This window comes from Octodon degus, unplaced genomic scaffold, assembly GCF_000260255.1.
Source record: "Octodon degus isolate 3935 unplaced genomic scaffold, OctDeg1.0 scaffold00056, whole genome shotgun sequence".
Lineage (NCBI taxonomy): Eukaryota > Metazoa > Chordata > Mammalia > Rodentia > Octodontidae > Octodon > Octodon degus.
In genome coordinates, this window is record NW_004524632.1 from 11,542,550 (window position 1) to 11,554,671 (window position 12,122).

A 12,122-nucleotide genomic window follows, 5' to 3' on the forward strand; every position below is an offset into this window, starting at 1 on the left:
TAGCCCAAGCTGGTCTCAACTCCAGCGATCCTCCCTCAGCCTCATGAGGGCTGGATTATGGCGCGCTTCCACACCCAGCAGCACAGGGGTGGAGGTTCTCACATGCTGCAGGCTGCCCCGCCCCATCGGAGCCTGGTGACACCCACTGAGCACCTCCCACCCCTGCACCACTCTTTCCTGCTCTCTGCGGGCCTGGACAATGCTGATCCGCCCGGCCTCGTCCCAGGGAAATGGCACCCGTCTCCTAGGGCCCAGCTCTCTCCACACATCCTGTCTCTGGGAGACTATAGCGGAGCATGGGGAGGATGTGCCACTGTGGGCAGCCCTGCCTCTTCCACAGGGGAACTGCACCAAGAGTCCTGACCACTGCTCAGGAGGGAGAGGCAGACGGCGCTGGGCACTGGGCAAATGTCCCCTCTCCATGCGCGTGCCGTTACTTGCCCGGGGAGCACAGAGCAGCCACACTCAGGGAGGCAGGGCCTTTATTAGGGTTGCTGGATGCAGAGGAGCCCATCCCCTGGCCACAGCACCCCAGGGTCCTGCCCTGCCCCAGGCAGCACCAATGGCAGGCAGCAACACCCTTCAGGGCCACATCCTGGGCAGGACGGAGTCCAGGTGAGCAGGGAGCTCAGGGGACCCCAGGCTCCACTGCCAGGGTGAGCTGGGAGCCCCTTGGTCCTCGGCATGAGGCGGCAGCTGAGCCGAGCTCCAGGGTGGGGTCTCCCAGATCCTCCTCTAGGGCCGGTCCTGCCTGGCAGCAGTGGGTCCAGGGAGCTATGGTATCCACCCTGGGCCATGGGCTTGGCTTCCTGTCTACCTGGGCAGCACCCACTGTGGCTAGGCATTGTGGGCAGCTAGTATGAGTAGCCACCCTTGGGGCCAAAGGGCTGGGCAGGGCCAGCCAGTTCTGGGAGATAGGCAGGGCTTTCATCCAAGTGGGACAAAGGGACCGTGTCCTCCTCGCTGACTGGCCGGTCAAACTCAGACTTCAGAGCTGGCCTTTGATTGTCTGGGAAGGCCAAGGAGAAGAGGACCTCCGGCTCACACACGAACTTGTACACATAGCGCTCCCCCGCCACCTGTGGGGAGAGGGCCCTGTCAGCCCTGCAGCGGCCCTGTGTGAGGGTGGGGCACCAGGGGCCAGGGACCTGAAAGCCCGTCTTTGTTCTCCACAGTTTATCGGGCCTCTGTCACCACTCAGCGCTTTTCTGAGCTGGGAACCACGAGGCTGCCTGGTCTCTGCTCCTGGACCTTGCTGGGCAGCGCCCCCTGCCCATCCCACCCACCCTGGACCCTGCCAGGTGGCGCCCCACACCCATCCTGCCCTGCCCTGGACCCCAGCGACCTTCTGCATGATGCCCTTCTCGTAATAGTACCGCAGCGAGCGGCTCAGCTTGTCATAGTTCATGGCCGGCCGGTTCTTCTGGATGCCCCAGAGCCGGGCCACCTGGAGACCGAAAGGACAGCTCTAGGGTGGAGGAAAGCGGGCAGGGAGAATGTGGCTGGGGGAAGCCAGCGGGGGAGGCAGTGGCAACGGTGGTGGCTGGGCTGGGGGCATCAGGGCACCCACCTCCTCGGGCTCAATCAGCTTGAACTCCATCCCCCGGCCAGTCCAGGCGATGAAGTGGGCGTTTGAGGGGTCATCCAGCAAGGCCACCAGAAACTGCCAGAGCTGCAGGGCGCCGCGGCGCTGGTAGGGCGGCCCCTCACGGAACGCCCCGAGCCCCTCCTGCTTGATGTCCCCTGGGGACACCGAGGAAGGAGGTGTGCAGCCTGCTCTTTGGGTCCCCAGCCAGGCTGTTCCACTCCCCAGGGGACCCCGGGACCTGGCCTGCACCACGGGGATTCCCGCGAGGAGTGCGAGAGGGCAGAGGAGAGCCTTCTCGCAGTCATTCTCTGACCTTCCAATTTCTCAGGGACGACACACACATCATCTGGGAAATGTCGCGGAGGTTTCTCATAGCCATAACCTTGGGGAGGAAGTTGGGGCAGCTCATCCCGAGGGCTCGCGGCCCTGGGACCCCACGTCCCTCTCTCCCTCCCGGCAGGTGTGACCCGGGAGGCGCTGCCTAACCAAAGGCTCGGTCACCTGCAGCGGGCCCGGGAAAGCCCTCTGAGTGGAGGTACATCGAGGCGCAGCCCGGGACATCTGCGGGGAGCAGGGCGGTCAGCGGGCCGGGAGGGCGCTCCTCCCCTGCCTGCCCGCCGCCGCCGCCTCCCCGCAGCCGGCCGGCCCGGGCTCAAGGGCTGGAGTGGCACAGCAGGGCCCGGATTCCGCGAGCAGCTGCTTCCTGTGTGCCAGGGGCGCGAGGGGGCGACAGGGACCTCCGGGGAGGGAGTACGGTGTCCGCGGCCTGGGACGCCCTCGGACTGGAACGGATGCGCGTCCGGCCGGCAGGTCAGGTTCCCCGCCCGGGCCGGGGTGCGCGTGAGCGCGCGCACGTGTGTGTGCGTGTGTGTGTGCGCGCGTGTGCGCAGGCAGGGCGCGCCTCCGGGCTGCTTCCGGCCCAGCAGACACCTCATTCCCTGCGCGGTCAGGACACCTCCCGCCGCAGCCTCGGAGGCCTCGGATCGAGTCCCAACCCTTCCGCCTCCTTCCCCTCCACTCCCACGAGGAAGGAGCTGAAACCCGACGCCTCCGCGGGGGGCGGGGCCGGCTCCATTCATCCTCCATTTTGTGAATGGAATTCCTGACTCCATTCAGACCGGGAGGAGGGCGGTAACTCGATCCGGGTCTGCCGCCTCCGAGGTCAGGGCAGAGCCCGCCTCCGCCCACCACCTCTCGGCCCGGCCGCCCGGGCTGGGCCGACCCTAGAGGCCAGGGCCACTGGGGAAGGGGCCATCCTCAGAGGGTTGGCCAGGAGGGTGGCAGTGGTTGTACTGGGCCGAGTGGGGGAAAGTGGGGTTCACAGCCACCCGGCCTGGGCACCCCAGTTTGGGCAGCAGCAGGCTTTGGAAAGGTCCTTGGGCCCTGGGAGTGTGAGCCAGACGGGCGTCCTCCCTTCAGGTCCCTCCGTGGTACAGGGGCCACGGGCAGGTACATCCTGCTCACCCCATCCCCAGGATCCTTCTCCCAGCTCCCAGCCTTGGTCTTGGGTAACTGAAACCCCAATACCTGCTAGAAGCCAACGCCTTCACTTCCGGTGGTCTGCTGGGATGGAACCCAGGACCTACACTCCCAGCCCTTTTCTTTTTTATTTTTAGTCGGGGTCTCGCTATGTTGCCCAGGCTGGGCTCGGACTTGTGCTCCTCCAGCCGCGGGCGTGGAGTGCCGGATGCCAGGCCCTTGCCCCCACACTCAGCTAGCTAGCTGCCTTTGTATCTAGGCCTTCTAATTGAGCTGGGTGAGTTCCCAAGCTGGTGGCTAGCATGGGAAGCTAGGAGCCCCGTGGGAGAGGGAGGGCCTCTCACCTGCGTCGTAGGCGAAGTCAGTCTGCTCCTGCTTGATTACCACCCCTGCCCCTGGGTACCTGTGCCCGCGGAGCCCGCCCCGGCCCGCCTGCTCATACAGGGGGTCGTGGTACTCCTGCTTGAAGCCCTGGTGCGGGTACGGCGGGCAGGTCTCAGGCAGTGGGTGCTGGTAGGGGGCTGCCAGGGGGTCCCCAGAACCTCCCTGGGAAGGCGTGAAGGAGCGGCAGGCGTCCAGGGGCTGCTGGAAGACAGGGCTGGACGCAGTGGGCAGGAAACAGAGCAGAGAAGCTTGCATTAGGCCCTCCGGGATGACTCCAGCCAGCACTCCGGGGTGACGTCCTGCCTCCCCCTAGGAGGGATGGGCACCCTCACCTGTGCTCCCCAAGGAGCTCGTGGCCAGGGTGGGGCCGGCTGGGCCCGGAGGACCTCAGGAGACCCCGCGGCTCTGCCCGGGGAAAGGACTGCAGGGGGGACTGTCCAGGGGCGCCAGGGGCAGGGGACTTGATGGCGATTTGTCTGGGGGGCACAGGCAGGGGGGGGTGGAGGCAGAGGGAGATGGGTGAGGGGCGGGGCAGGGAGGCAGGCAGGGGGGCACTCTCCTGCTGTCCTGCAGCTGGCCCAGTGGGCAGACACTGCAGCCCTCACACCGCCAAGGCTGTGGCCACTTGCACCTCCACTTCTCTGTCACCGTGGGTGCCTCCCTCCTTGATCCCAACCCAGCCTCACCTGGAGTAAAGGCACGGCTCGCCATGGTGGTAGGGAGGCGGCAGCCTCCGGCTGCAGGACACGGCGGGCTCTGCGCGGGGGCTTTGGGGCTCCTTCTTGATGCGGGTGGTCGGGCTGTGGAAAGCTACTGCAGGGCACAGCGAGGCCACAGGGTGTCATGGGGGACCTCTGGGGACCTGCCCTCTAGGACCCCCGTGCAGCTCCTCCTCCCTGGGGCTCAGTTCTGAGACCAGGGTCAGGTGTTTGAAGAATGTTTTGGTGTTAGTGTAATTCACACTGACCTGCATCCCTAGACCTCTTTTATTTTGAGACAGTGCCTTCCTGCCTCAGCCTCCTGGGAGTGCTGGGATGACAGGCATGTACCCTCAAGCCCCACTGGCTAATACCCACTATTAACCGAGGAAACTGCCTATTTTAAAATAAAGTGCAGCCCTGCCTGCAGCCCTAGACCCCAGAAAGCTCCTTCAGGTAGTGAGCACCTCCCGCTTGGGGTCTGTGGTTTCCTCAGTGCCCTGGGAAATTCCAAGGGAGGAGCCTGTTCTCCTGCTTGGGGCCCAGCTGCATGTCAGCTGAGTGACATTAGACACATGCTCCCAATTATCCGTGTAGAACGCAGCCTTTCCTGTAACCCACTGGGCACGGCTGCCCACGTGAGCCAGGCCACAGCAGATGCCCCAGCTTGCAGATCCACTGCCCGCTGTGGCTGATTCTTCACAGCAGAGCAGCAGTCATGAAGCCAGTGTTTCTGAACAGTGACATTACCAACGCTGGGCCCCATTTCAGTTTGTCACTGAGGGGGGCTGACTGAGCACGAGGGGCACCCAGACCAGGCAGCCTGCAGGCACGGTCAGCTGTCCCCAGGGTGGGCGGGAAGTGAGGACAGCAGCCTGGCCCTGCTCACACCCTCATTCCAAGGAGGGTCAGAGCAGGACAGCGTCCACCCTGAAGTCAGCCAGGCAGGGTTAGCCCCTGACCTGACTTGGGGCAGGTGGGCCCCAAGGTCATCTCCTCCCTCTTGACCCTGGTCCCGAGTCCCAGCCCCAGGCTGGGTGGCCCAGACCAGCCCTTCCCGCCCCCACTTCCAGCTCCCTGGCTGACTTACAGTTTTCCGAGTGGAAATCAGGAACGAACTGCTCATCGCTGTCTGGCACCTGAGCTGGAGAGAGAAAGAGAGAGAGAGAGAGATGCAAGGCTGGGGTGCGTTGGGGGTCCTGGGCCGCACGGCCGCTGCAGGGGACACAACAGAGACTGCAGCCTGCCTGGGCCCTGCGCTCCAGCTGGGCTCTGCCAGCCTGCCTCCACGCTGCACGGCACACACTTTCTTGTGTTTCTCCGTGGGTCGCAGCACTACAGCAGGCTGACGGGTGGGCAGGAGTCACAGCCTGGGGAACCGTGGGGTGTGGAGCCAAATGGGGGGCATCTGGACCAGGGGCCCGGGGGTCTGCATTGGAACAGCTTCACAGGGCGTTCTGGGGTGCACACAAGGTCTGGGACATGGCGTGGACAGAATGTGACGCTGCCCAGGCTGGGGACAGGAGGCCAGAGCAGGCATGGCAGGGCCCAAGGGCCTGAGGTGCGAAAGCTCAGAGCAGCAGCTCAGGCGGCAAAGCTGTGGCCCCCAGATCCAGGGGGCAGCGGGAGGAGATGGGGGCCCAGCCGTGCACCCCACCACCCAAGCCATGGAGGCCCTGTGGTTTGGGCTTTGTCTCCCTTGATCCTCAGCTTCTCTATTCACCACCTGAGCATCAGTGAAGTGTCACTCTTCTATGTGAACATGGGTGACACGGCTCAGGTTGGCAGGAGCCAGCTCAGCTGCGCCACACACAGGGGGTGGGGGACCAGGGAGTCCCCAGCATTGCATCTTTCCAGGGGCCTTCTGGCCTTTAGGGTCGGTGTAGCAGGAGGGGCCCTGGGCTCTCTTTGGACCCACAGTAGTAATGGTCGCGCTCTCTGAGCAGCTGGCCCTGCGACGCGGCCTCTGTTCTTTAAAATATCTTTAAAGCGCTGCCTCAATTTAATCAAGACCAGAAAACTGTGAGGTGGTATAGTGCGTGATTTATCTTCTATTAATTACAATATGTTCTAATAAAAATAAATATAGGTTTAGAGCTCATCAATTTCTCAACAGCCAGGCGAAGGCGTTAGGGACTCAAGAGCTTGCGAGCCACCAGCGCACAGCGATCAGGCGCACCAGTGGACACGCAGTCCCACGGCAGACCATTCGCACACTGCACATCCAGCTCACACGTCCTCCTGGGGGCCCAGCGCACCTGAAGGGGGGCAGCACGCGGGCTCTGTCCCCACCCAAGGTGGCCAGATACCTATGTTCCTAACCAGTGCCCTGGTGACCCACAGGCACAGGCTCATGTAGCCACACCGCTAGAGCACACCAGTCATCTCAGGAAGCAGAGACAGAAGGGTGGAGGGTTACACGGCAAGGCCAGGTCTACAAACCGAAACAGAACGGCCCTTTGAACACGCTGGAGCCTGGAAGGACACAGAATCAGCTCAGCTGCCGCCGGGCGCAGGGCCTGAGCGACCCTCAAGGGTGCCGGCAAGGGGGCACTGGGAGTAGGAGCGCAAGAGTCCCCTCACCGACACAAAGGGGCAAAGAGGGTCCCAGGGGCAGGGGGCACAGACTGACGCACACCAGGGGCCCCCTTGGGGTCTCATTAGCTGTCACTTCCCACTGAGGTAATGGGCTGGGGGCGGCTCTGTGACGTCACTGGACGGGGAGCAGCACTGGGCTCCTCCTGCCTCAGGCCTGCAAGTCTCCCAGAAGCCCCAGAGAGGCTCCTGATCTGGTTATCCAGAGTGTCCACAAGGACAGAGCTGGACAGCGGTGGAGCCTGCTCCCCGGCAGAGCAGGTTGTAGAGACCACAGCAGGGCTTCTGTAGCCCACACAACTCACTGGGGACTTGGCCAAGTGTCCCCTTCCTCCCGGCCTCCAAGTCTATCTGAGTACAAAGGTGTGTGTATGTGGGGACAGGACCAATGCTCAGGGAGGGAAGGGCTGAGGCCTCCCCAGGTGGGCCCTGGAAGAACTGGAGAGCCGGAGCAGCGAAGCAGCTGAGCCCCGGGCAGCCACCCACCCCTCGGAGCTCCCTCCACTTGGAGCTCTCTGTTTAGTCCTCCCCTAGGGGTGGAAGGAAACAGCACTGTGCCTGCAGGGGACAATGTCTCAGGAGCCTTGGCAGGGGAGGAGACACAAAGACATGAGAAGGCCTTAGCTAGCAGAGCTCGCGTGTGTGTGTGTGTGTGGGGGGGGTGCTCAACAGTCACTCTGTGCGTCCTGAAGCACCCCGGGAAACACCACCTGCAGCTGGGGTCTCTCTGGGTGGGGAGCCAAACAGACCCACTGGAGGAGGGCAGGGAACAGGGATTCTGGGAAAAGCTCGGATCTTTTTTTTTCCTAGAAAATCCATGCACCCCACAGCCTGGCACCCCCTCAAAAAATTCATGCATTGTCTCCACGGGGTGGGGACCCTGCAGCAGCCACAGGCTTCAGGAGTGGCAGACCCCAGCTCACACAAAGGACATCAGCGGCCCAGCACTGTCCCTCACTGCCAAATGGACAAGGTCACCGGAGGGTTCCTGAAGACTCCAGCCAAGTCCAGAAAGGAGTCCAGGACCAGAACCAGCACATCTCTCCCTCAGCTGTGCACGTCTGCGCTCTGCCTACCCGAACCTGGCTTTCTTCTCTGTGCCGGCTCGACCCTTGCTCCAGCACCCCAACAACAACCCAGGTGCCCAGAAATCAGATGCACCCCAGCTTCCGAGCACTGTTCTCCAATCCCAGATGTCTAGGCTGCCTACGAATGCCCTGACCACACCACGCACCCCAGTGCCTCTGCACCTCCCGAGCTGCCCCCTCCTCACCCTTGCTGCCAGAACCCCTGCTTCTTTCCACCATCCTGGATGTGCCCCACCGCTGGCAGTTTTCCAAAGGACCTGGCCTCTCCCTACTGCCTGAAGCCCCCCAGGAACCCAGGGACACTGACCTGGTGAGAAGAGGCAGGAGAAGAGGCCGGGGTGATGCTGGGGCAGCGCGGAGGCACAGGGCCCCGGCAGCTGCATCTGTCTCCGTGGAGAGAGCGGCGAAGAGCAAGTGGCCGGAGCCCCCCCCAGGCCTGGTCACCAGCGCCAGCTGGGAACCTGAGCAGCTCCTCCCGCGGAGGAGAGAACCACGGCGCTCCCAGCCCCCTCAACCGCATCCCCACCCCTCCTCCCACCCCCGGGATTTAAATGGACAGGGACACGGGAGCAGCACGGAGTGAACTCACATTCACACACACACACACACACACACACACACACACACACACACACACACAGAGGCACGCACTTGTGGGACACGGGTGTCTCCAAGGGTAGGATAAGAACCCCCTCAAACCCAGGCAACGGACTATGTTAAAATGCCAAGCTCGGAGCCACTCCTAGCTGGAAGCCCTGGAGCTGCCCACTGGGGGACCCTCTGCTGACAGCCAGGGAGAGGAGCCCCACCAGCCAGACCCATATCAGGCGCTGGAAAAGGAAGTCGTTTGAGTGCCTGGAAACAGACACCTCCGGTATTAGCCCTGCTCAGGAACCTTGGGCAGGGGTGAGGGTGGCTGGGCACAGTTCTGCCTGCAAGTAGGCGGGCACTGGGCACTCAGGGCATGCAGACTCAGGGGAAGGTGCCCACAGGACCCACGCCCCTGGCACCCACACACAGATCCCCCTTCATTCCCCCAGATGTCCCAGAGGCAGCTCTATGCTAAGTGGCTATTCTGTAGACACATTCTCCAGGTGCCATCGTGGTGGACGGACCAAGCCTTACTCCATCCACTGGCTGAGTCAGGTGCTATAGAGGGTTCCGGGGGAGTCGGGCTTATGCTTATGCGACTGCCAAAGACAGATATGGGGGAGAAGGAGGTCTGGAGGCAGAGAAAAGCCCTCAAAAAGGGGTTCCTAGCATTTCAGGCTCTTGGTCCTCAGTCTTAAAATAAAGGGGGTGTTACCCAAGATGGGGGCTTTAACCTTTCCCTCTCAGAGGTGCTCTAAAGCACTGACTGCTTGCACCCCACCAGTGACACCCTCTGGCTCCATCCTGGCCAGCTCAAAGCTTTCCCCCCAAATGCGCAGGAAGCAGGGACTTTGCCTGCACGGAGGCATCACCGGGGGCTGCAGCAGGGATGCCGCTGCCGTTGGAATTACAATTGGGGCTACTGGGAGGCAGCCTCATCCTCTGGCCAAAGTGCTGAGAAAAAAAATTATTCAAACTTTTGTTTTTCTTTTGGCTTGGACAGCAAATCAGCCCTGAGAGTTGGGAAGTGAAAGGAGAGGATTCCACTCAATGTTTGGGCAGCTCTGGAAGACAGACACCAGGTTAACTGCTCCTTCTCAATCTCCTGCCCCCCAACCCCAACACCCTGCACGAACCTGGACCCTGCAGCCTTTGCCAAACAAACTTGGAAATGAAATTTTCAACCCGGAAAACGGCCCCGGGCCAAGCTCCATCCAAATAAGCAAATACCCCACACAATGGTCTGATTCATCCCCAGGCCTCCTTAGGCAGCCTGGGTCAGGCCAGAGAAAATAAATATCAGTATAAGTGTCCACACTGGGCACTGTGAGAGGGTGAGGCAGAGGGGGCTTGGAGGTTGCCTTTGGGCAGACAAAAGACAAAGGAAGGGGGCAAGGCTGGGGCACCCCAACAACAGAAGGATCACACAACTCACCTTCCGCGAGCCAAGTCTCCTGGAAGTGGCTTAGGTCCTGGAAGAGATCTGAGGGAGGAATAATGAATTGCTGGTGAAGTGGCTGGTGGGGGTGCCGGGAGGGAGGGGACCCAGTGAGCCACGGGGCTGCCTGCTGCCACTGTAGGGTAGGTACCCAGAACAAGCAGCTCTGGGGAAGGCAGCCTTTTGGGGAGTTGGAGGTGGGGTGGTGGTTTCCAGCCCTGGCCTTTCAGGTGAGGGGAGGGTCTCCTCTGGTCTGGCTCTTTACCTTCAGAGTCGGGGGGCGGTAGGGAGCCAGGGTCCATGAGCTTCCTCTGGGGAACCATCAGCCCTTCGAGAAGGCTCCCATTTCCGGACAGTTTCTGAAGGGAGGGGAGACGGTGCTCCAGTCAACTCCAGTGCCTAGTGAGGGGAGGTCCCAGGGGATGGGGTTGCCGAGGTTACTGCGTCCAAGGATGATGGGGTGTTGGGGGGATGGAATCCATAAATCAGGTCTGGAGGTGATGGAGTCCAGGGGTATAGGGTCGCGGGGTGTCTGGGGGCGGGGGTCGGCGCTCACGCTGCAGGCGGTGTAGGGCACTTGCTGGTCCAGAGATCCGCCTTTCATCCTCCGCTCCATCCGGCCGCTCCCCGGCCACCCGGCCGAGCCACGCGGGGGCACTAAGCGCGCGCGCGGGGGGGGTGGGGCACTGTCCCAAGAGAGCTGCGCGCGGAGGGGAGGGGGGATGGAGGCGGGAGGTGTCAGTCCTGAGGCTCTGAGGTGACCGCGGAACTTCTCCCACTCTGGAATGGCGGGGAGGGACCTGGCACCCACAGGGGTCCCACCTGCTCCCGGGGGGCGCCGCTCTGTGGTCGGCAGTCCGCACGGCGAGCTCGGTTACATAAGACGCGTGTGCATGCGTGTGCACGTGTGTGAGTGTGCGCGCGCGTGCGCTCCGCGCACCCCACCCCGCGCCCTCTCTAGCCCCACATCCAAGTCTTCTGTCCCCCTACCCGGCCCCGGGACCTGCGGATGTGGCTGTGGGCACAGCGCGGGGCGTGGGAGGCACGCTGGGGGTCACAGACTTTCTCCCGCCGCCCCCTCCCGCAGCCTCACCTGAGGCCCGGGCGTCGGCGCGGGAGCCGCAGGGGGTCCCGAGCCCGCCCGGGACGACGCCGGGGCCGCGCGGCGGGGCGGGAGCAAGGCGGCCCCAGCCCGGGTCCCCGCGCGACGCCTGCTCTGGGCGCCGCGGCCGGTTGTGAGCCCGGGGGAGCTGCTGATTGGTGCGTTTTCTCCGCGCTGCCCCGCTCGGCCCCCCCACCCCGCCCGCTCCCTTTGTTTCATTGACTTTCTTGAATGAAACCCCAGGGTCCGGACCACTCGCCAATCCGATGACTCCCTCGTCGAGCCGGGGGCGGGGCCTCACAGTAGAGGAGCCAATCAGACTGTAGGGGCTGTCTCTGGGCTTCATTCACGTCCTGGGCTCCCATTCATAAAAAAATAAACTCCTTGTGACCGGAGTTCATTCATAAAGATCTAAGGGAAAAGCAGCGAAGTTGAGGGCCCCGCAGCTTCTCGGAGGCGCTCGGCGTTGGCACTAGGTGCAAGACGCGGGCATGGGCACATGTCTGCATCTGTGTACAGGGGGAGTGTGAACGTGTCTATGCGCGCGCCCTGGTAGGGTGGGGGCGGGGAGCGCGTGCCCAGGAGGAACTGTAATAACTGGCATTTATGAAGCTCCGGCTTCCACGTGCGCGTTTCGTTCCCACAGCCGGGTGAGGCCGATCTATTGTTTCCATTTTACAGATGCTGATAAGGAAAGCTGCGACGGGGAACCAAGTCCACCCAGCTCCTTCAGCCAATCAGTACCCCGGAGTTCACAGCCCCAAGCCCACCACTGAGGCTGCGATTATGTGAATTAGGCGTTGTGACATCCATGCATACACAGTAGGTGCTCAGTAAATGCGACCTGGCACGGAAACCGGGGCCTTTTCTCTGGGGCCTATGCTTAGCAGAGCTGCTTTGTGACCCACTTTCTCCTGATTGCTGTGGTACGGAGTTCTGAGAGTAACTCGGCCATTTTCCCCTTCCCGGGGAGCAGCAGAGGATCTTGGGAGCAAAAGCCCCAAATCCTTGCTGCTTTGAGCCGAGGGGTTCAGTTCAGGCCAGAAGCTGGTCTCGGTCTCCCTTACCTCATGCACTCATGACTACCTCCACTGACTGTTGCGCCAGAGCGGCAGGCAGGCAGGCAGGCAGGCAGGCAGGCAGGCAGCTGAGCCCAGCC

At 62.7% G+C, this 12,122-nt stretch overlaps 1 protein-coding gene across 4 annotated transcripts; it reads right to left on the minus strand.

Moving 5' to 3' along the window:
- Positions 1-465: 465 nt before the first annotated feature.
- On the minus strand, positions 466-11,036 carry Etv4 (ETS variant 4). Of its 4 annotated transcripts, XM_023717917.1 has the most exons (13): positions 10,955-11,036; positions 10,418-10,561; positions 10,127-10,220; positions 9,859-9,906; positions 5,240-5,293; positions 4,138-4,264; positions 3,784-3,927; positions 3,412-3,665; positions 2,090-2,149; positions 1,902-1,970; positions 1,571-1,743; positions 1,346-1,447; positions 466-1,079 (listed from the first exon to the last, which is right to left on the minus strand). In XM_023717917.1, exons 2-13 carry the CDS (start codon positions 10,475-10,477, stop codon positions 855-857), a joined length of 1,410 nt encoding a protein of 469 aa, XP_023573685.1. In that variant the 5' UTR covers positions 10,478-10,561; positions 10,955-11,036; the 3' UTR covers positions 466-854. The 4 variants fall into 4 exon arrangements, with proteins under 4 accessions (XP_023573685.1, XP_023573688.1, XP_023573686.1 ...); XM_023717920.1 differs by lacking the exon at positions 3,784-3,927; XM_023717918.1 differs by lacking the exon at positions 10,418-10,561 and having other exon boundaries at positions 10,955-11,034.
- Positions 11,037-12,122: the final 1,086 nt, after the last annotated feature.